Source organism: Aythya marila, assembly GCF_965140915.1.
Source record: "Aythya marila genome assembly, chromosome: 5".
In the NCBI taxonomy this organism is placed as follows: domain Eukaryota; kingdom Metazoa; phylum Chordata; class Aves; order Anseriformes; family Anatidae; genus Aythya; species Aythya marila.
In genome coordinates, this window is record NC_139046.1 from 12908864 (window position 1) to 12933469 (window position 24606).

A 24606-nucleotide genomic window follows, 5' to 3' on the forward strand; every position below is an offset into this window, starting at 1 on the left:
TTGTCCCTTAAGCCCCTGGCTGCTCAGCATATGTTGATACAAGATGATGATACGCTTCCTTAACTGAAGTAGAGGGGAATATGACTTAGTCTAGGCAATCAAATTAGGAGAAAAACAAACCCTGCAAGCCTGGCTTGTGTACATCCTACTCATCTGTCCTCCCGCTCAGTGCAGCCAAGGAACATATCCCACAGCCACCTACCATCCTCACCTCTCGGTGCTCTTTGCATAGCTTGAGAATTCCTTCGTCTTCTCCTTGTCTGCCCTTGTCGCCCCGTGTCTGTCCTTCTAATATCGATTCCGGATTTGCCCCCCTCACCTTCTGTGCTGGTGTATGCCACAAAGATGCGTGGGGTGGGAACTGTTATATAATGAGGACATCATGTAATTAGCCTGGAGGAGAGTCTGAATCAAAGCAGATACAATGTTATGGTACTGCCTTAGAAATATACTGGGTCCTGGAAGCAAAGTTAAACTTGAATGGGCACCTCTTGCTGTGGGACTCCCAGACCTGGTGGTTATTTGTAAAAGCTCAGTGATTTTTTATTTATTTATTTATTTTGAATAACTGGTTTGCTATCTTGTAAACTGAAAAGTGATAGCTGAAGCAAACAAGGCTTACGGGATTACATCAGTTCTGTCTGCTGGTCAGCTCTTTCCTCTTGGGAACCCATCAGCTTGTTGGGCATCTTCAGTCAAGTTTTGGAGTGGGAGAACTCAGCCATGAGCTGGTCAGCTTGCTAAAGGAAAGGCTGTGTTGAGAACAGGTTGTCTGCTTGGCCTGTTTACTAGGCAGTCAACATACATGCTGATGTATTTGCCTAGCATGTTTAGGTATATCCTGACCTGGAAAAGGTGATGTTGCCTTGCTAGAAAAGGAGGAGACTGAAAGCAGAGTGTCCATGAAGAGGCGGGGGAGGTAACTGAAAGCATCGCGGGGGGGCTGGGAAAGGCGGTATCTGAAAGCAGGAAGAATTCCACAGTTCTTGAAAACTGACACAGGTACATACTAAAAACTAATAGTGTTTGCCTAGCACACTGATGGTGCTCACTGTTGTTATATGGGTTGCAAGATTGTGTTTTTACCTGGTGATTGAAAGGGGAGTATTTGTATAGCTCATTATGATGGCCTTTTAGTGTATCAGTATTAACTGTGGCTTTATTTACATAGGTGTTGCAATGAACAGCTTGGTCATATGAATGTGAAAAGTTGGGAATTTGTCAATGGTTAGCATAGAATACTTTGAGTATTATTATTTTTTTCTGGGAAAATTTCTTATTTTTTTTACTGTCTGGGAAGATACATATTTTTATCATCCATGCTTGGCATTGTTTCCATATGGAAATGTGATCCTGTGATCAGGTCAAATTCTCAAATATCAGAAGTATTGGCTTTCTTAATGAGAACGTTAAGCAGTACTTCTTAAATTATTTTTTTTATCTTTTAATTTAAAAAGCAAGCAAACTTTTGGTATTTTCATACAGACCTCTCGTGGTTACCTTCTAAAGCTGTTAGGTGCACATTCTCACTCTAAAGCTGTAAGTCAAGGGGAGAATATTTTACAGCTCATTAAAATATTATTTGTGTGATATGCGGAAACAAAAGTTCAGACTCTGACACAACACAACTGCTCTTTGACAGCAGTATTTGAAGGGGGAGATGGATCATTTTTGACAGCAGTATTAAAAGGGGTAGAAAGATCATTTACACCCTTCACTGCCAGTGTTTTGGCATGATCCTTCTTGCCAAGCCAGCTGATGCACTATATTTGGAAATGTGGCTGTGCTGTGTATTACCAAGCTTATTCATCATTGCTGTCAGCTTACTCTCCCTTTGCAGAATGCTTTCAGGAATTTTAAGCAGTGTTCATTTGAAAGGAAACATGGCATAGCACTTAAAAATGTTAACCAGAAGACAACCAGAAAAGCAAACTTGAAAAAAAGAAACAAAAGCAAAACAAAAAACATGCCTCACTGAAATGTAATATCACTGCTGCTTCAGATATTTATGAAGTTTCAGCTCCTCTCGGTCCTGAAGGTTTTTGTTTTTCTCTGCCTGTTATGCAGCTATATTTTAGATAGCTGCTTCTGTTGTCATGCACATACTGGCAAACAGCCTGGCTTTTCATTGCTGTGTTGAGAAACAGGCTTATATTTCATTTTTCTGAAACATGGCTTTAATCATTAGCAAAAAGGTACTTCATTTTTGAAACTTTATTTCAAATTGAAAAATACACTTTTCTTAAGTTACAATTTTTTTTAGAAATCCAGGGATTTTTATGGAATTGCAATTGAAAATCTGTTTCATGAACTGTGTGATACAAATATAATTTTAAATACAAAAGGTAATTTCACAAAGAAATTACACTATTTTCTCCATATTGCACCATATGTTATCAGGATAACTCATAATTTGTTGGTTAGAAAATGGCAGGGAATATTGCTTAACTAAACTTTTTTTGACACATAAAATTGGATTATGTTCTAGATTTTAAGAATATTTGTTAATTTTCATATGTTTATATATATTACATTAAAATTACTATGTTATGTGACTTGTGCTAAGCAGCTCCCCTAGGTTGGTATTTGGAATATATTTTCTGGACAAATACACACATACCAGGAATTCCTTTCAGATGATGGCCTTTAGCAAACACCACATTTGTCAGATGCATTGGATTGTAAGTGGTTGTATTTGTCTCATGTAGCTGAGTGAGGAACGGAGATAAGTTATTTAGGAAGTGGAGTTCTATTTTCTGATCGGGGAATTGGATAAAAAGCTCAGTCTTAATCAAGGTAGATAATTACTTTAAAGGAAATAGTTTCAAAACAAGATATCTGAAGATGTCAGTCTGCTGTTTTTGCTTTTTTTTGTGTGTGTGAGATAAATCTGCTGATTTAATCATGCATGCAGGATACAGAATTTGTTGTCTCTAGAAATTCTGATGACTAAGAAGCAGTAGCTGACACGAAATGCATCTATGGAGATGCTTGCAGTGTTTTTGATGTACTAGTGACAATGCTTTTCTGCTTACAGTGCCATCAACCTAGTAAGTAGTGTTTGCTGACCTTATTTCCTATGGTATATTCACTGTGTGCTATCTGAGCTGTAGAAACTGAGACAGATCTTGCATTAGCCTCGAGTTTCTTAGTTTGTAATATACAAGAGTGTATTTCAGCTAGAGGTTGCTTTTTGGTCTCTGAGACAATTCACCTGTGATAGTAATGCAGATACTTACCGTTGTTCAAATTTATCTGTTCATTGTATTTTGGAAGCCAAAGTTCACATTCTCTAAAGTCAGCTTTATCTTTAGATTCCTGGCAATGCTTTCACTGCAAAAATAGGTTCTAATTTCATGCTGGAAATCTTCAAAATATAGTGCTGACCGTGTACTGTATACGTACAGCTTCATATATTGGTGTATCATTGTTCTAATTCCATGGTGGCATTTCTCATGTTTTCATGTATAAAACTTGTTTTATGTTTTTATTCTGATGACATCTACTGATAAGCATTTGTATACCAAGTAGATCTTTCCCTAAATAGAACTTCTGAGAATGTTTGCAGTATTCTGGTAGTTGTATACACAGGGCATTTTCTTAGGCTGCTTTCCATCAAATTATTGGCCAATAAACAATTTCTTCTTATAGTTGAGAAACCAGAATGCTTCAAAATCACTTTAGTTGATCAACTTATTTATCTTAGCATTTATGAGATCTTCACTGGTATAAACTGTGTCATAATTTATAACTTGTAACATGGAATACACTGTTACACAATATGTTCATGTGGATATCCTAATGAGTGTCACCTCCTGCATTCTTATGAGATGAAAATTAATCAAATCTTGTATCAGATAAACGGCTTGTGGCAGAGCAGTGCCTTTCTAGAGGACAATGTTCGTATAAAAAAAAACGCTGAGGGATGTGACTGGTCAGGAAGTGATTGCAGAGGATCTGAGATCTTTCCTGGCCAGTCTGCACATGAGGTCTTCTCATGATAGAAGCTGCGCTAGAAAAGTATATTATGCAACTCAAGTGGAACTGATAAAATGAAACAGCACGTGTGGGTTTGAGCCTCTGATACCTACTAGAGAGCTAAAAAGCCTTTTTGTGCCTCATGACTCAGTCTCCATGTCCTAAGGGACAGTCTGTCTCACTCTTGTTTTGTGTCAAGAGGAAATAATTTGGTTTGTTTGTCGTCTTGTCAATTTGTCATTGCTGTAATTGGTAACAAGTCTGCTTGTTAATCTGTTTTAGTTGGAAGATGGGGAAGAAGAGCAGAGTAAAAACTCAGAAGTCAGGTACAGGAGCCACAGCGACAGTCTCTCCAAAGGAAATGTTGAATCTAATTAGTGAGCTATTGCAAAGTAAGTTTCATTTTATGCCTCTTTGGGAGAAGGGATCATGTGCTGAGCACTCAAAAATGTTTTCTCTTTTTAGTGAAACCAGTGAATTCAATTCACTTCCTGTAAGTGGCCAAGCTGGCTATTTCAGCCTGCTTAAGATAGCATATTTTGTATCTCGTAGCATGTATCTCTTAGTAGATACAGTTACAAGTCTATTATCTGTACGTGTTGGCCACAGTGTATTTTGATAGCTTCTGGCTTTATGGCACAACTCAAGCATAAATACTGGGTGAGATTTGATTTTAAAAAAAGCTAGTGTAGATTACTTGACATTGCAGCTTTGTCAAAAGTGTTTTTCTTGTAAACCTCAAGAATTACACCATTTCTGTTGAACATTTGAACAGCACTTTGAACCAATATCAGAGTAGAGAAATTAATTGTGGAAAGCAGCAGTGCTACTCAATTCAACTGCACTGTTATTTTTGTCTTAACTAAAAATGTTTATTTTTATTCTTTGGAAGCTTTCTGTAGTGCTCCGTTCTAGTGTGTAGTCCAAAGGTTGTTTCACTTGTTGAGGTTCTTGGAATTTGTCTTATTTCTACTAAGCATAAAAAGCAGAGCATAAATTCATATGATTATGTTAAACGACTGTTCACACTTGCTACTGTCACTGGTAACTGTCCTGAGCTACACTGTGGTTGAAACACAGGACCAAATTTTTGGACACATTCAAATGTTGCCTTAGAAAAATTCAGGATTTTTGTTCAGCATTGCTCACAAAAGAGGAGACAAGGAGTTGGCAGAGCAATTTTGTGCTTGTGCTACAGTTGGCCTGTGCTTTGCTACCAAAAATAAAATATAGATCTAATTTTCTAAGCAAAGACAAGTATCAGCTGTTCTTTTTGTCAAGCTTCCATGTTTCGTTCAGTGGAAAGATTTTCAAATCAGTTGAACAAGGTAATCTTCAGCTGCCCACTTGGATTTATGCAGCTCAGATCCACATGCTGGCATTTAGAACATTGTCAGGGAGAGACTGTGGATTTAATCTAAAGCTAAATCTTGGCTAAGTGCCCCTTTGCTTGTCCTTCCTGTACGCATGCGTGTTTGAACGCTGTATTAATTAGGTAGGTCAAATGTACATACTAGAAAATTTCTCATTTACTGAAGGTAAGCACAGTGCTGTTACTTGATTTCTTTACAGTAAAAATAACAGCAAGCAGGCCAATGTAAATGGTGTTTTGTGGGGGTTATTGGAAACAGAATATTTTGTCTGTTTGCTTTATCTGTGAGTACTGAAAGCTTTGGTTCTTTGTATTTTTTTCTTCCTAGCTTTTTAAACATTTGATATTTCTTATCTGAAAGAATAGAAGAATAGATGAAAGTAAAATAACTTCAGGAACGTTATACTGTGAAAACTTCAAAAGTCTCTAGTAATTACTTGCCAAAAAACAGGATGCTTATAACAGTGGACGTGATAGTGTTTACTATGTAAACATGTTCAAAGGACTAGTACTAAGGTTCACTTAAAGTTACTGTGCAACCATGACCTTTTCTCTGATGTTAAAAAATATGTATATACATATATTATTAAAGAGAATATTTACATTTGGCTTTTTTTCCCCAGAATGCAGCAGTCCTACCCCTGGTCCTGGTAAAGAATGGGAAGAATATGTGCAGATTCGTTCCCTTGTTGAGAAAATTCGCAAAAAGCAGAAAGGTAAATGTGAAAGACTGTAAGATAATAGCCCACCTGAACTACTCTTAATTTGACAAAGTCTTGCTTCTGTTGACAGCTAAAGGAGATACTTTGTTACTGTATGAATATTATGCAATCCTGTTATATTAGGATAAAAAACACTAGTTCTCCTGACATGCAGTTACTTTTTACACATTAAACTTTCTTAAAAGTTCTTGTGAACATAACCAATGGCATTAACAATTTTAGTGTTTTCATTTATGAGAGAATATGACAGATAAATGATTCTGTGATAATTTTGTCCTGTATTTAGAAAAGACAGTTTGAGATTGTGGTGAGATGACAATCTGAAGGTCTGGAAATAAAATCCTTTGAGAATAATAGGCCTTTTCGATTTCTGATTCCATATTCTGCTTTTCTGTTCCTATAAATCTGAACATTTCAAACTGAATTTAGTAAGTATTTTAGTCTGAACAACTACTGTACATGGAAACAGTTTTTGCATTCAAAATAGTGACATTAAATTATGACAAAATAAAATGTACAAAGTAAATTCATCAATTAACGTCTACCTGCTGTATATCAAGCACATAAATAAACTAAATAAATGCTTCTGGTATCATAGTTTATATGGAGTTTATTGTTGATTTTCGTAAGTTTAATATGTGCTTATTTTTCAGATGAGATCAATTTTCTTTCACTATGTTTTGCAACAACTCACTGATCAGTTGTTGGTACTGTTTTCATATTAGTTTTGTTTTTATTTGGAGGTATGTTCTAAAAATATTTTCCATGTAACATTTAGTAAAACCAACCTCTTGAAAGTTATTTTTCTGCCAATAAAACAACTTTTTAATCTGGGAATGAATAGACACGAACTGGAAATACTTGAAAAGATCTTAAAACAGTTCTTTCTACTCTAATATTTATACAGTGAAGGCAAAAAGAGCCAGCCTGTATTTAAAATGGAGCTTGTGTTTTGTATTCTTGCTTGAAGAAGACTTTACTTAGAAGCCTGAAATGTCCTTTTGACACCTGTTTTTAATATCTATTGATGAATGCATAAAAATCTCACTTCATAAAAACTTTAAATCTCTGGATGTTAGTTACTACCAGAAGGCATCGAAAAATAAATGGTACTGTTTGAGTGACTGCATCCTGTAGCTGTGTAGAGGTGAACTTGGTTTATTATTTTGCTGTCCCACAACTTCCATAAACTTTTGGTATGTGTCCTGGTTTCTATGATGTAATACAAGTGTTACAGTAAAGGATATCCCAACTTAACAAGAAGAGAGTTATCATTGAGGCTGGGCTCTTCACCGTATCTCCAGCACCAGAAAGATAGAACCATCTATGGAGAAATACCTGCTGGCAGAAGTAGAATTTGTAGAACAGTATTATGCTAATAGGACACTTTTGTCTTGAAAGATGCAAAACCTACCAACCACAACACCGTATGACACACAAATGCCTTTTAATGTGCATTTTTGCATACACAGTGAGTACGAATAGCATGGTGTCTTTCAAAACTATTTTTGAGTGGAACATAATTAAAACTACATGGTTTTCTTGATTAATATCAGCTTTAAACACTTAGGAAAAGAGATGTAAACTGTGGTTGGGACCTTTAAGATGTACAAATGAATGTATTGCCTAAAGTATCATACTTTATGATTTCCTCAAATAGGACACTGGGTTGCAGAGTGGACTAAAATGATCTTGATTATAGAAAACTGAACTTGAAAATGGAGTATTTATGCTTTCTAAATTCTTTTGCTTGTTTGATTCATTACCAAAATTTTCAATAAAGCTGACTATTCAGTAATTTTCATTAGTACAGCTATATTTTGTTTGGTATGGAAATAAATTGTTCCACAACAGTGACTAACTTATGCAACTAATCTTACTGGATATGCCTTACTAGCTTTAGGTCTAGATATATTTTACAGAAAATAATTCCATGAAATGAATATGAAATAAAGGAGAAATGGCAGCTTTGTTTAAATGGAAACAAAAACAAATTACGGCACAACACATTCTCATTGCATTGAAAAGACTTCATCAATATATACCTTTTATACTGCATTATCAAAAAAAAAAAATATAGCTTATATGATAGTTGTGATGTCATGTTAACTGCAAATTTGATTGGTTTGGGGTTTTGAAATGCATGATTTTGAGGAAAATAGTCTCAGATACACTACTGCTACTTTGCCTAAAACTCTCCTCAAGACCATAAAATCACAGAATGGCTTGTGTTGGAAGGAACCTTACAGATCACCCAACCCCACTGTTGTAGGCAGGGATGCCACCCATTAGATTGTGTTGGCCTTGAACGTCTCCAATGATGGGGCATCCACAGCTTCTCAGGGCAACCTGTTCCAGCACCTCACCACCTTCCACAGTAAAGAATTTATTCCTGATGTCTAATCTAAATCTATCTTCTTTTAGTTTATGACCATTCCCCCTTGTCCTACCATTATCTACCCCAGCAAAGAGTTCTTTATTGTTTCTGTAGGACCTCTTTAAGTATTGAAAGGCTGCTGTAAGTTCTCCCAGAGCCTTCTCTTCCTCATGTTGAGCCTTTTGTCCACCAGAACCCCCAAGTCTCTCTTGACAGGGCTGCTGTCATGCTTCTCGCTTCTGCCATGCCTAACCAAAAGATAATATTTACTTCATAATATATACTTCACATGTAAGCCATTTCCTGATTGCATATTGTCACTCATAAAATGGCCTGAACACCAGGGGTGTTTGGACACTTTTAATGTGATCTGACGCTGGAGTTTGGATTGAAGAGAACTTAGAGGCAAAGAGGTATAGAAGGATGACTGAGTATAGCTGGGAACCATAATGCATAAGTTCAAATCCGATGAAGGTTAAAGAGAAAGCTGAGGAAGTGAGTAAGACTTGTGATTTCACTGTAGGACCGCGTGCCTGTTGGAGAATCAGTGTCAAGAATTTGGAAGAGCTCTGTGATATCAGGAGGATGATCAGTTCTTAGTTATTTTAGCATATCCATATGCTATGTGAAAAAGCTAAGTGCCTTGTGCGTGAGAGGAGCTTGATATCTGCTTATCATTTTCAGGGCTTAGTTAATGAAATTTCAACATGCTCCTAAATGGGTTCTTGTATCTGTATTAGCACGTTGTGGTGATTGCATTTATTATTAATATTTAGCTGAGAAATATTTTCATTATTTTCTTATTTAAAAGAGAAAGAGGAGGGGTGTTTCATATTTCATCATAGTTCTATTTAGATGGTTGTGTTTTTAAGGTAAGCCAATTTTGCAGAGTATCTAATTTGATGAAGACTGGGTATAACACTTGTCTACTATCAAGTAATACTTAACAAAGACCAGTTCTCACTCAGCTTCTTCAAAGGATAACTGTTATAGGATAACACATACCTGTTTACATGTGCTTATATATTTTTTTTAATCTTTCTTCTCTTATTCCTGTGTCTTTAATACATTCTGTATACAGGTTTGTCTATTGTCTTTGATGGAAAAAGAGATGACTATTTCCCTGAATTGATAAAATGGGCAACTGAAAATGGAGCATCCACGGAGGGTTTTGAAATAGCTAACTTTGAGGAGGAGGGGTTTGGTTTGAAAGCAACAAGAGAGATAAAGGTAAGCATGTGAACATTTGACTAGATTAGAAAATGCTTGGAATGTAGTTGCAGAGCTATGAAATGTTCTTCTTCCCTTCCCCCTTTGTTGATGAAACTAAACCACTCCAATGTCTGTACTTGAGAAATAAAATTGAGTATTATTCTCACCAAATAATACTATGAATTTATTGATCTTTTTCTCTCCTTGTTTTCCCATAATGTTTACCTAATCACCAGAGTACTCTTACCCTGCTGATGTAGCCCTCTCACATTGATTTTTATAGCTGTCCTCTTCCACGTCCCAGTGCCTTCTAAAGCACTGGTCTTTTTGCTTCCTAGAGGTATTGTGGTACTTATTTTCTAGTGAATTTGGAGGAAAAGAAAAACAAAATAAAGCCTTGGTACTGAGTATCTTACATTCTTTAGGTGAAGAATATAGATGTACACAGTTTGCCAACAGGTAAGCATGTAAAGCTGTTCTTTGCAGCTGTTTCTTATCTGTAAAAAGGAGATGGAAAGAGGCAATTAGCTACTGTAGAAAAATGTTAAAAATTGAGCATGTTGTATTCGTTCTAGGGCTTTAGTAGCATGTAGTTAATAGCGCTAGCAGTGCCAGTTAATGAGAATCAAAATCCTGAACAGTTCTTCTAAAATCATAAGGGGCAATATGAAAATAGTTGTACTGGGAGAAAATATTTGATCAATAATTAATAGCAGTATAATAGATGTTGTAGATCTGAGGTTGTGTGGGCCATCTACATGTTGGCAATCCCAAAGTGAAACACTGTTTTGTAATACAAATATCTTTGTTTTAAGCTTTTTATAATGCAGATCTAGACACTTTGGTTACCACAATATATTTAACTTGCAGTGAAAGAGAAGGAAGAATTTTGATTCAAAATAATTTTTGATTTAAAAAGGAAAAACCCTGGAATTTAATGTTAATGTATGCTTAAGATGGTTGGCACATCAGATACATGCTAACTGACCCTCTATACTTTTTTTTTCTTTCTGTAGGCTGAAGAGTTGTTTCTGTGGGTTCCTAGAAGACTCTTGATGACAGTCGAGTCAGCTAAAAATTCAGTATTAGGTAAGAGCTTAAGGAAGTCCTTAACAAGAAGCTATGTATGGGATCATTCAGTGCTAGTTGTCTCTTTATTTGATCAGCTGTACCACAGTACTTGCTTATCATCCTCACCATCAGGTTTGGAATACCTAGAAGCTTAAAGCATCAGTGGAAATAATTTAATTTTCCTCTTTTCCTGGCTGAGCACACTAGATATCTTCCAGATACATGTGTTATTTTGAACACATAGCTCGTATAATGTACTATGCTGTTTATAATACTGGGAGGTGAGATGTTCTGAGACACAGAGTATTGCTCTAGTTTCTTCATGTCTTCCATCGTATAATTTATGAGGCATTTACTCTATCAAATAACATGCAGCATAATACAATGTGGGTGGCCAAATATTTTAGAAACCTGAAAACCTTTTTTTCTTATTTGAAAATTCTTACATGTTACATGTCACAATGTTCATCTAAACTGAATCTAGGGTGATACTTTCCACGGGCTGTTAATTTAGCACCTCACCTTTCTGGGTTAATTCAGGTTCCCTGTATTCTCAAGATCGAATTCTTCAAGCTATGGGCAATATAACATTGGCATTCCACTTACTTTGTGAGCGAGCCAACCCCAACTCTTTCTGGCTGCCCTACATCCAGACTCTCCCCAATGAATATGATACTCCACTCTATTTTGAAGAAGATGAAGTACAGTATCTTCAGTCAACTCAGGCCATACATGATGTTTTTAGTCAATATAAAAATACAGCTCGACAGTATGCCTATTTCTACAAAGTTATTCAGGTAAGGATCTTAAATGTAGCGTATGGTTTATGTTGTTCTCGTGATGATTATTGAGGAGGGTATGAAAACAGTGATGCTAAATAATAGAGAAACTGTATTGCTCTTTAAAGGTTTGAATCATTAAAGCAATTTCCTGCTGCTTTTTTGAACTGCTGTTAAAATTTCACAGTTCAGTAAGCTTATGAATATATAAGAAAGTACTTAGCTGGTTGAGAGAAGTGATTACTGTCCTTTGTTTGGCATTGGTGAGGCTTTACCTGGAATACTGTATATTTTTGGGCCAACTAGTACAAGAGATGGTGACAAAGTGGAGCAAGTGCAGAGGAGGGCTACTAAGATGTCACTTACTTAAGCCCTTTATCTGTTAAGGAAGACAGTGAGGGTGCTGGGGAAAGGGTGAAAAAGGGTGGTTCAATTATTGTTTTCAGTTTTTCCTACTGGTAGCCAGACTCCAGAAGTTTGCCTGTGGGGAAATTGGGATAGATGACCTCCAGAGATCTTGTACAACTTATGTTTCTTTGATTTCTTGGGGGAAAAAATAGTTTTCAGTAAACAAAGCAAAATTATAATTGTTAATTGATGTAGAAAAGAACACTGCATATGTTGTGTTTTCAATGACTGTGGCTTAACTGTTGCTTTCTCTTCTATTTAATACAATGATTTTGATTGCTTTTAAATACATAAACTCGTGTGATTACAATTTGAGTGTGGGGAGTCTTGAGACAGGCGAACGTCTCATCATTCTCTGAAGTAATTATTTAAATCGAGTTTCTAAGAGAGAACTGTTACTCTGACTTACATATAGACATAATTGATGTAGGTTATGTAAATGGTGATGTGTTGTTGTCAAGGCTGTGCTCAATGCCCAACCCTCCAAAGCTTTTTGTGGCACAATTTATGTGAAAAATATGTAACTGTGCTGAACCTCCACAAGCAGGTGGTCTAGATACAACTATTTTGGTCATAGGAGAGGTCAGAAGGCATAGAGCAATTATTTTCTCCCTTAAAGTTTTGGAGCTATGATAATATTATTGTTAACTTCTTAAAGTCAACAAAAGTTATATTATTCCAACTTAATGTTTCAAACACAGTCTCTAGTTACCAAGTATTGTGAGGGCATGAGGAATGGAGGAACACCTTTCACAACCTAAAGTCATTGATATAGTGGGTAAACACCAAGTAAGATTCTTTGCTTCGAGGCAAGGAGTATGGTAGGAACAGTGGCTTTATACCAGGAAGGAAAAATAGTTCTTCCAAGTTTCACAGGAAAGGGTAACTTAGACAACTCTCCTCTTTTGCTGTGTGCCACACTTGATCTTCCAGTTCTTCACTTTTTTCTCAAATTATATTGTCTGAGAAAAGAGAACTACTAAACTTTCTTGTATCTTTTTATATTTCTTTACCCCTGAATAGCTGTACTGTTTTTAAAGCATTGTTAACATAATATTGTGTAACATTATCTAACTCTTCTAACTGCTATTCATGCCCTAGTAAAACTTATTCAGATAAGTACACTATTACTATGACTAGTTCCATCAATTTCATGACACTAGTAGCAGGATTAGTCAGTGTGAGAGGTTGTGCAGCTACAACGTTAATTAAGAAAAGCTGAAATACAGTTTTGCAGAGAAATGAGATCTGGAATGGTACGCTGGATTTTGACTGTCCAGTATTTCAGAACCTCTTCCCAATGATCGATGAATACATTTAAACTGATACTGAGGTGGTGCAAGCAGAACAGAAGAATGTTTACAGAATGCAGTAGTGTAACATCAGTTGAAGCATGTGATGTCTATTAAGTGAAAAGCAGCTTAAATGTTTGACAAAACATTTTGTGTCCATGAAAGCTTTGTCACAGAAAATCTGTTTAAGGACAGCAAATACATGCTATTTCTCTTATTGTGTCTTAAAGCTAATCAAAAATAATTTGTATAAAACATAAGCTAATGTCATCAAAGTAATGTCTCACTAAATAATTCATATTCAGCATCAAAAGCCATGCTGTAGAATGTTTGAGTAAGAAAAGAAAAGTAATTAGAAAAAAGATTTGAGCAAAGAAAATAATGTACATGAGATGACTTTGGAGTAGACCATCTTTAGAGCTCTGATGATGGCGATTTGTTGAACATGATAATGAGTGTGGAGTATTAAAAGCTTGTTTTGTTTTATATTAGCAACTGCATGGAAACTAGTATGGTGTGCCTCCTGGAAGACAAATTGTCAGCTGTGTGCCTCGGCAGCCAAGAAGGCAAAATCTATTTTGGGGTGCATTGAACAGCATAACCAGCTGGTCAGAAGAGGTGATTCTCCCACTGTATTTAGTGTTGGTTCAGCCTCACTTGGAATATTGCAATCAGTTCTGGGCTCCACAACTACAGAAGGATTTTAAGATACTTGAATGTGTCCAGAGGAGGGCAGCAGAGCTGGTTAAAGAGCTGGTTACATCCTATGAAGAGTGACTGAGGACACTGAATTAGTTAAACTTGGAGAAAGGGAGGCTGAGGATTGACCTTGTTGCTCTCTACAACTTCCTGAGGTGGGGAAACTGAGAGGGAGCTGCTCATCATTTCTCCCTGATATCTAGAGCCAGGACACAAGGGAGTAGCTCAAAGCTATGCTGGGAAGGTTCAGGCTAGACATTAGGTAAAGCTTCTTTGCCAAGTGGCTAGTTGGGCACTAAAACTGGCTTCCTGGAGAGGTGGTGGATGCCTTGTGCCTGACTGCGTTTAAGGCATTTGGATAATGGTTTTCATGTTATATTTAAGCTTTGGGTCAGCCCCAAAGTAGTTTGACAGTTGGATGAAATCTTTTTAGGTCCCTTCCAACTGAAGCTATTGTATTCTGCTGTTGCTTAGGGTGATTTAGTTCAGTTTGATCTGCAGCAATGGCAAACCTTGGTGGGAGTGGTTTCTCTTCTCTTTGAGCTTTATATTAGTACATCCAAGGAAGTGCTTAGTCCTGTATTGTTGTCTTTCATATGAATTGTGGAACATACAGTGTGAAATGTGAAACATTTGCTTGTGCTCCAAAAATCTAGACCAGATATTTTTGTCTCTTGACAAATACTTTTATTCCTTGTATAATGTCGTTATCGTTTCACACTGAATGTCCGTATGAACAGAGATCATACTGATATAATTTGTATAAACTGAGTGGTAATAAGGTCTAGGTAAATTTTAGGTGCGTTCTGGTTTAGTGCCGTGCTTCAGCACTGCTAGCTAGGTAACTAGTTTCAGCTGAAAGTTTCTTTACTGCTATTCAGTAAATGTCACATTAGGAAGATACAAACTTCAGCTGACTCCAGGGGTGTCAAGTGAACGGACTAGGTACTTGCTAACAATGCTTTTGATGAAACCTATGGAAGTTTTAAGACTTCTCGATCTTTGTTTCTGCTCTCAAAAATAAAAGCTTGTAAGTTTTGAAACACTGAAGAAAAAGAGCACATGAAAAAATGCCTCTTTGTTTTAGGAGAAAAAAGCATCGTTTCTCATTATTCAGGAAAAAAAATGAATGAATTTTGGTATCATCTTGCATGCACTCATTATTTTATAAATAAACTTGACCTACAAAATATTAACACTAAGGGTAGTGTTTTTAGGAAATTCATGAGCATATGGAAATGCAAAAAGAGGTGGGGAAAAAAATCATATAAATGAAAAGGCAAAGCAAAACCGTTTTCTTGTGAAAGGCAGAGTACTCTGCAAGCTGTATGAAAGTGAATGTTAGATTTTTGTGTGACATTTCATTCACTACTACTACTACATTAGAATAAGTATTTTAATGAAAGCTGACTCGTGATCAGGATTTTGATTCTGTTTCAGGTACGCAGGCTAATATTTTTAACGTTTACAGATAACCTTTTTTTACATTACAGAAGTCTTACGTTTGCTTTCTTGATAGCTCTTCTACTGCAGGAAGTAAAACAATTAGAGCCTTAAAATGAAAGGTGCTTTTCTAATATGTGGGGACACTGGAAAGGGGATTACTTTGTGAAGTTAAAATATTTTAAATACTTTGCAGCGTTTTTATTCTGCAAATTGTTTCTAATGACTGGGGTAATAAAGGGGTTAAAAATCACTTATTCAAATGCTTCATTTTCTTTCCATGTAGGATCTCTAGACTATTATTAAAATAATTTTGCCTCTGATACACATGCAGATTTAAACACTGTTTGACAAGCGTTGGTCTGTTTTATTTCTCTAGTTTCTTTGTAATGGTGGCTTTCTCAAAACACTGTAGTTCTCTTTCTCAGAGTGAGTAATCCAGATACACGTGAAGAACAGGCAGATTTATGCATTTCACAGCTGTTGCAAGCTAAACTGTAGTCTGGTTTGATAAGCAGAAACAGGTGTGATGTTGAGTAGACAAAAATAAACCCTTGAGCATGCTAGCCAGGATGTATAAACCACACTGACACTTTTCTTAATGTATGTAATTTGATAACTAAAAAACATTTAAAAGTTCTTGCAGATGTACTTTAAAGGTGTGTTTGGCCTCTGCATTGCTATCAAAATACAGCGAGTGGTCAAAAGAGTACTTTCATCATAGAAGACCCGTAGTTTTAAACTGTTTTTGTAGTTTGTTCCAAAGAAAAGTTCTGTAACCTGCAAGGCTTTCTTTTCCCTTGCAAGGTATGTATGTGACTTCCATCAGCATTTATGGGCATCGCATGCATACTGAAAGGTGAACAGAGCTCAAATGTTTGTGGCTTAATGCTAAAAAATTTTTGTACACTGAAGTGTGGTATAATAAGCACAAGAGGGAGCCATATAGTTTACAGACATTCACAGTGAGCTTATATTCCTAAAGAAAATAAACGAAGTTTGAACCTTTTTAAAAAGAATATGTGGTGGTTTTCCTGTGTGATTTTCTTGCAGCTGCACTTGGGTGCCTGTTTGTAGTCTACCAAAGAGAAAATTTTGTAAATCAAAACAAGACATCAAGATGGGGAGTGTTCTTAGAGCAGGTGAACTGCCAGAATACTATTTAATTGTTTGGGACACTAAGGGTGTAGTAGAGGCTGTTATTAGCTGCCTTACTAAAAGATAACTTTATGAGGATTTCAGTGAACTTTTAACATGCCTTAAGAGTTAATATGGTAAGTCTGAAATTGGCAGAGCCCTTTAACTGGCATGACTTTTGCTGTGGTAGCCAGCTGTATGTAGTTAGGTAGTATTTGTGTAGCTGCTTCTCATGCCCTGGGCTAGAGGATCAGTTTTGCAGGACTGTTAAGGATGGCAGTTCAGACAGTAATTTGGACAGTATTTTTAGGCTGTGGTCTCTGGACCATCGGGGTCTGCAGGTTTTTCTGAAGGGCACTAACAAGCTAGCTGTTTGTTTCAAACTGGTATGGGTGAAATTGTAGCGGGTGTCTGCTACAGACTGTCTGATCAGGAGAAGGAAAGGGATGAGACCTACAGATGAGACCCTCTACAGAAGTAGTCTTATGTTTGCAGGGCCTGGCCCTCATGGGGGCCTTCAACCACCGTGATATCTGAATATAGCAGGAGAATCACTTGCTTGGAGTGGCTGGCTATGCTGGGTTTAATGCAAAATGCAGGTTGTCCCCTCAGCTGCCAGGGCACGCTGCTGGCTTGTGCTGATCCTGCTGGCCACGAGCGTCCACAGGTCCCTTTCTGCTGAGCTGCCCCCCAGCCTGTGTCTGGGTCCGGCACTGCTCCGTCCAGCTGCAGCACCCGGTATTTTCCTCTGGTGAATTAACTTCATGCTGTTGTTAATCGGCAGTGCTCCCATCTATCTTCCCTCCGCAAGGCCTCTCATCCCTCCAGGGAGTCAGCAGCACCTCCCAGTTTAGTTTCATCAGCAGTCTTGATAAGGATACGTTCAACTCCTGCATCCAGATCACTGATAAAAACGCTGAACAGAGCCAGCCCTCGACCTGAGCCCTGGGGAAGCCTGCCAGTGAGTGGCTGCCAGCCAGATGGGCACAGCACATCCTCAGCAGGTTTTCTGATCATCCACAGCTGGGAGGGGTTTTGGAACGCCAGGGGGTTGTGTTGCCATTCTGAGGGACTTGAACAGGCTGGAGGAATGGGCTGACAGGAACTTCATGAGCAATACATGAACGTGCCAAGGGCTAAGTTCAACATGAGCCAGCAATTTCTCTGCCACAGAGGGCTAATGGTATCCTGGGCTGCCCTACAAGGAGTGTTTCCACCTCAACGTGTATAAATACTTGAAGGGAGGGTGCACAGAAGAAGGAGACAGGCTCTTTTCAGTGGTGTCCAGGGGAAGGACAAGAGGCAATGGGCATGTGGACATCACATACCTATGAACATCAGGAAATATTTTTTTTACTGTGAGGATGACAGACCATCAGCACAGGCTGCCCAGAGAGATTGTGGGATCTCCCTCCTTGCCTGGACATTATCCCGGGCAGCCTGCTCCAGGTGGCTCTGCCTGAGCAGGGGGGTAGGACCAGGTGACCTCCAGAGGTACCTTCCAAATTCCACCATCCTGAGACTCTGAAGCTCAGCTTGGGCAAGTTGAAGGCCACAGCTCATTTAGCTAATTGGTAGAGTTCGGGTGAGTGGAAGAATGCTGGAAATCCCTATTGCTCAAACCCACAGCTCATAAGCCATAACAGAACACTTTAGTTTGTAACAAAACCTCTTTATATCAAATATATAATATATAAACTTTACATTTGTTTGTAAAGAACTTGTAAAACTCTGTCTTTTAATAGCTGTATATAAAGTGAGAAGCAATGGCGAAGTCCAGGTGCTTGCAAATAACTGTCTTAAAACATGACAGAGGTAAGAGATGTAGGATTCTATCTTATAGATGGAATAAATTCAGTCATGTTTCAATTTTGTGTGCCTTCTTAACTTGTTAAACTGTTTTGATTAAAAAGAAATGATAATGTAGCCAGGAAGCATGTTTTCCTACTAACCTGTAAACTGAGATGTGTTTCATGCATACTGTGCATCCTAGCAGTTGAAGTTAATGTTATGAGAAATGCCAGAGACAGGATCTTCTTTCCACAACTTAACTTTGCACAGAAGTAGCATAAAAATCAGTGAATAAAGAAGAATTGTCAATTAATAAAAATCAGAATAAAACTGATTGGAGAAAGGAAGCACTTAAGTAATATTTTAACTAATTTAGTTCTTTTTCACTCAGTTCTAAGTTTCTTCACAATGTTAATGAGCAAATGAGTTAATGCTTCCTTTGCCTCAGTCAAGCTACTGTTCTTCAAGAAGCTGGATGTGCCCCATGAGTCACACCTTTTTTTTTTTTTTTTTCCTTTTAATAGAATCTCTTTTTGTGATACAGCTGGGTAGTATCTGTAGCTTGTATTATACCAAGCATTTCACAGGAACACTTGCTGACTGGGAACAGTTTTCTGAGCAGTATGTATCACAGAATCACAGAATTTTCTAGGTTGGAAGAGACCTCAAGGTCATCGAGTCCAACCTCCAACCTAACGCTAACAGCCCTCCACTAAACCATATCCCTAAGCTCTACATCTAAGCGTCTTTTGAGGACTTCCAGGGATGGTGACTCCACCACTTCCCTGGGCAGCCTGTTCCAATGCCTCACAACCCTTTCAGTGAAGAAGTTCTTCCTAACATCTAACCTAAAACTCCCCTGGCTCAACTTAAGCCCATTCCCCCTCGTCCTGTCACCAGGCACGTGGGAGAACAGGCCAACCCCCACATGTATTGTATGTATTGACATCTGGATAGTGCTTGTGAAAGTGTTACACTGTAGGTCCACTGTGAATGCAACCCCTTGCAGTAATCTGTCCAGAGGTATTTTGATCTGTTTGTTTGCACTGTTGGACAGAACTTAATCTCCATGAGACTGCAATCCCATTTGCTCAGATACTAAATTTGATTTCTTATTCATATAAAATTTGGCTAATTGATTTAGCGTGACTGAACTCCAAAACGTAGTTAGTAGTTGTTGGGCACTGGAATATTTATTTTAGTAAGGAGGCTTTAAAGTAGTAAGTTCTAGATCTCAAAATAATATTTTAGCGTCTTTAAATCTGGTGTCACATTTGGCTCTTCAATATCGGGTATATTAGGCGAGATATCACATCTCTAGCTTATTTGTGACACCATTTTCTAAAGTTGTGATACTTTCAATATGACTTATGCCAGTCTTGCGTTATTTCTCTCTATTCTTTCAAATCTATACTATTCCAACAAGGGTATGATATTCCAGCAAGATACCACCATTTAACTTTCCTGTGCTAAGTAATGTTTGAGTTAAATGCAGGCAAGTGTATTGCCTTTTAGAACTCTCTATTGAAATGTTTGGAAGTTGTTTTTTAGCTATAAATTGATATAATAGATACAGAATATTTGAATACTTCTAAAGAGTTAAACTAACGTGCAGTCAGAAGTAAATGTATTTGGAAGCAGAGTACAATTTTGATCGTGGACCAGGTAGGTCTTCAGAACTCTGGTTTTCCCCTCACTTAATTTGTACTCATTGCCATACCAATCAAATAGCTTTTTTCAGAAGTAGTCTCAGTGTCAATGGAGAAAAAAAAAAAAAAAAAAAAGGCACTTGTGAATTCTATATCTTTCCCTTTTGTTTACCTGTCTGCTATAAATGTCAGCTTTAGGAGAGATTTAAAATTTCATTGTGTGGGCAGTTACAGAGGTAAGATAGCACTGCTATTTATATTTGCTTTGTCCAAATTTCAGCAGCTGAGTTGTTCTGCTTGATCAATAATAAATCAATAGACAGTTAATGATGGAATATATTTATGCCTTTCTGTGTTTTTCCTCTCCGTAAGGGCCAAAATATTGTATTAATCTGTTTTGCTGGCAGCAAACTGAAGATTGACTATGCTTGTACTGTACCACTTAGCGTATCTACTGTAAGGTGGTTTTGGCTTTGCAAACATGGGCCAATTTTCTGTTTTCTTATTATTTCTGGTGTATCTCACCCCTGGCTATGATGGCAATGACAGCAGTTCCTACGGCTTTGTTGAGCCATTCCTGTGGCCTCTCCTCGCCATCAGAGAAGCAGCTACATGCTTTGCTGGCTCGTGTGTGTCTCTGTCAGACAAATGAAGAGCTCAAGACCTTGTATGAGTAGGAGGTCTCCTTCCTCCTTCCCCCATTCCTTCCTTGCCTCCCACTGGAACACGGCGACAGCTCTGGGCTTTGAGCCAGCCGGACACAGGAGGAGGTGTTTGGCTGTTGGGGCAGCGTTTGCTCCTCAAACAGCTGTTCCCTATTTCCTCCAAGGAAAAGGTGGCAGGCCATATGGAGGCATCCTGTGGTCCAGATTCAGCCCATGGGTGCCAGTTGGACCATGCTGGCCTAGATCGAAATTCAGGCACATCCTACTTGGTGTCTGTTATTTCTGACAGTTGGAATGTTTTAAATTTTGGACAAGGACAGACAAGATAAAACTGTCTTTCATTTGGAGGTGGATATCATCTTTCTTTGGACGTTCATTGTTAAATTAAAACCTCCTGATTAGATCTTAGTTTATATTCTGTATGGTTTGCATTCATTTACACTAGCCTAAATGCCCTCTTTCCTCTAGAGAAAGAGAGATGTACTTCAAAGTCTGTATGCCAGCACTAAGCAAAATTTGTTTCTGCACAGTTTAAACCACATTTGGGAGGAATAATACATTCTCTTGTTAGTCTTACGGTCTTTAAAGGCTTTATTCTTTTTTCTTTTTTTTTTTTAAGATAGGGTTCTCAACCACCCTCGTGGTTGAGAATGCAGATAAGCATCTGTTTTTACAGCCTATAGCATGGAGAGCTTTTTTGGTTTGTCTGTTTGCTTTTCTATTATTTGCTTTTATTTTTATTTTTTAACTGAGTTGCACTTTCTGGGGCAGTTGAGTTTATCCCCAGAGATGTTGTCTGTGTCTTTTGTGAATGTGAGTGCCTCAGTAGACACCAAGAGATCATCACGCACTTAGAAGTATACTTTTTCATATAAAGTTTCTACTTATTGTGCAGATTTAATATTTTTCCTGATATAACAGCAGTTACAAATGTTCCATAAATTTAAAATATGATAACAAGCTGATGTTTCTTAGAATGGAATACTCAAAGGATGTATTCTTTAAGCACTGCAAAATTATACGGGGGACTTATCTTTGTTAAAATTAGTAATTTAACTAAATTACAAAGTGGATTATCCTCTTCAGTCAGACTCAGTGCTAATACTCCACACAGTAGGAGATTGATATGTTGCTAAGTAAGCCAAAGTTTATTTTCTTGTACGATCACTTGAATGTGAGTTGAAGAGGAAGTGATAAGTTTTTAGCTTTGCGTGTGTGCACCGCAGTCCCTGTACATCTGGCTGCAGGACTCATCCTGCCCCATATGAAGTGTCACTCCTGCGGTGCAGTACCTCAGTTACAAGATCATCATGATCCAAGCTTCCACCAAGTGGCACCCAGTAGGATTTGTCTGTAAACTTGAGTTGATTCACAGGGAGCAGAGCGTTGGCCGTATTGTGTAATATCAACGCTTGTTAGGAAACTCTTTAGAAGGGGAGCGGTTGTGAACAGGAAGCAGTGTCCATGTCTTCTTAAAGCACTTCATTTTAGGCTTTCCATACAGCACTTTATTTGTGGTTTTTGATTCCCTGAATTAATAGCGGGGTTTTGTGATGAATTTGTGCATGAAGCATCATGTTGCACTAAAGAGAAGGAGTAAAGTAAACCTTGGAACTCAGGAGGAACCTAAAGAGTATATGATATATCCCAGTACGCAGGCAGAGTAAAGGGTTTCCTCACAAAGGTCTGTAGTTGTCTTACTGTAGTTGCATGAAGAACTACTGACAAAATCCCTCAATCTGAGGCTCAACATCAACACTGAATTAGTATTTCATGAGTGGATGGAACCAAAGGAGATCGGACCTGGTGCATCCTTCTGTAATGTGAACTGGGACAGGGCAGCAGCTAGGGGGCTGCCTCATTGCAAAACATATCCAGTCTCAGCACTCATCCTTTCCTCCTTCATTCCTTCAGCCGCTAGTGGGGCTGCATTCAGCTCTAAATGATTTTGTGAGGACAGGAAAAGGTACAGAAAACTTGGTCACTCAATTGTGTTGTATCTGAGTGGCTTCTTTTCTGGGGGAAAGTAAAATTCTGGATAAAGAAATATCCTGTAAACAGAGTGATCAAGAAGTGCACTTTAAAGTGAGTCACTTTCCCTCCTCCATTTAATAAAGGAGGTGACAGGTTTGCGGGCAGGATACTGGTTTGCAGTTGGTTGAAGATGCTTACTGCATGTTCCATCAGCCAAAAGGTAATGTCCACTTCGCATATGCGGTGGGCTGTCAGTCCTTCAGCCCCTAGTGGTAGTAGCTTTTGCTGTGATGTAAGCTATCTGTTAATGCCACTGAGGTCTCATTGACTAAATACAATTTTTGCAGGTAGAAGGTACAAAAAAAAAATGGATTGTGCAGTTAAATTCCATTGCACCAGGAGGAGTCATTCCAGTCTGCTTCCGCTACACGAATCCCATAATAGTGTGGAACAGTGCTTTCTTGTGTATATTGGCAGAAAGTAAATAAAAATTGCTGACATAAAGAATAAGCAAGAATGTTATTTAGATTTAATAAGTTTCAATTCTGTAGCACATCTTTAATTTTAAGATTAGGTTTTGCGAAGCAGGATGATCTGCCTTCCATTAGCAAACCCATGTAGCAACATACGTTTGTGGATGTAATTCCTTGTGCCTAATGAATCACGCTGTTTGAAAAATCCAAAGCATACCTCTGTAGTTATAAGATGTTATTACAAAGTAAAATCTTTGTTTTATTTCTCCTGTCCTGTATGGTGAACTGGCTTTCCCTCGTTAGGTTAGGCAGCATATGTCCAATGGAAAAAGAGAATTCTTGTGTCCCTGTAGATCACTAGGATCCTCCATTCTGAATTCTTTATTTTACTTCGCTTTAGGGCAGTTAAAGCCTCAGCGGCTCCACAGAGAGGAGTTTCTCTTCAAGGCTGCTGCTTCAAAGGATTTCAAGAGCTAGGAAAGGGACAGTTACCAGCAAACGCTGACAGATCTTCCTGCTTCTGGCCTTGAAAGTGTGTGTGCGGTGTGTTTGTGTTTTCATACACCTACACATTGGCCTGAAACCATCAAGTAGCATCCAACAAGACTCATAACGAAATCTCCACATGTTAATGAGTACATTGGAAAGAGGGGGGAAGCTGCAAAGAGGGGGAGGAAAAAAATTGTTTGGTCAAAAGGAACAAACCCTTGGGCTTCATGTTCAAAGGAGTGGAAGTTAACAAGGTGGAAGCTTAAGCTGGTTTTGGCTTTAAATTTGTTTCAAGTACCCTTAGTGTTTTGGGGGTTGGGGTTGCAGAGGTGGGGAGTGATGGCCTCAATATAATCCCAGCACTTGGTATGATGCTTTCCCAAGATAGAAATGGAGCTCTCTCTACTTCAGCGGTACACAAGAGGTTTTTGAGAATATTGAAATCTGATTTAGTAATATTGATGTGGAGATTGCCCACTACTTTTCCTTGGACTTGTGAGTACTTGAAATATTCTTCACAGAAATCCAGCCATCTCTGCGTCTACAAACACGCTAAACCAACAAATGGGTCTGCCACAACCTGAGGCATGTGTATAGCGTTGAGTTAGAAAGCAGAAAAATGGGACGCAAAGTGGTTTAAGCAAGGACTTTTTTTAGTTACATATTACAGTGGAGTAGCAGGTGACTCAGATAGCCAGCTTACCTCAATTTAGAGATGTCTTTTCAAAAACAAACAAACAAAAAACCAAAACACTACCTTTGATCACATCCAGCAATTCATTTTTTTCTTACTTGGGGGATACAATGGTAATAATAGTACAAAGAAGTATGCTGTCCAACATGACGTTACACCAAAATACGTTCTTCCCAGCACATCTAGTATTGTACGTATGAACACAAATTTAACACTACGTAAACTCTAACTTTTACCCAGAAATTTTATTGCATGTTACAGTAATAGGACTTGTACTTTGCATCACTCAGTAAACAAGCAGATATTAAGCTTGTTTTAATGGAAGTGCCTTTGTTGAGGGTAGGAGCTCTGATAAATGAGCTCTGGCATTTCATGACTGAA

At 38.0% G+C, this 24606-nt stretch overlaps 1 protein-coding gene across 1 annotated transcript in view; it reads left to right on the plus strand.

Moving 5' to 3' along the window:
- The window catches only part of SETD3 (SET domain containing 3, actin N3(tau)-histidine methyltransferase), a 58005-nt gene that overhangs the window by 14103 nt on the left and 19296 nt on the right, over nucleotides 1-24606 (plus strand). Inside the window, exons 3-7 of the mRNA XM_082760456.1 lie at nucleotides 4261-4370; nucleotides 5974-6066; nucleotides 9531-9679; nucleotides 10678-10750; nucleotides 11273-11529. Of these exons, the coding sequence (XP_082616582.1) occupies nucleotides 4268-4370; nucleotides 5974-6066; nucleotides 9531-9679; nucleotides 10678-10750; nucleotides 11273-11529 (675 nt within the window). The 5' untranslated portion in view covers nucleotides 4261-4267. The remainder of the gene's footprint in view (nucleotides 1-4260; nucleotides 4371-5973; nucleotides 6067-9530; nucleotides 9680-10677; nucleotides 10751-11272; nucleotides 11530-24606) is intronic.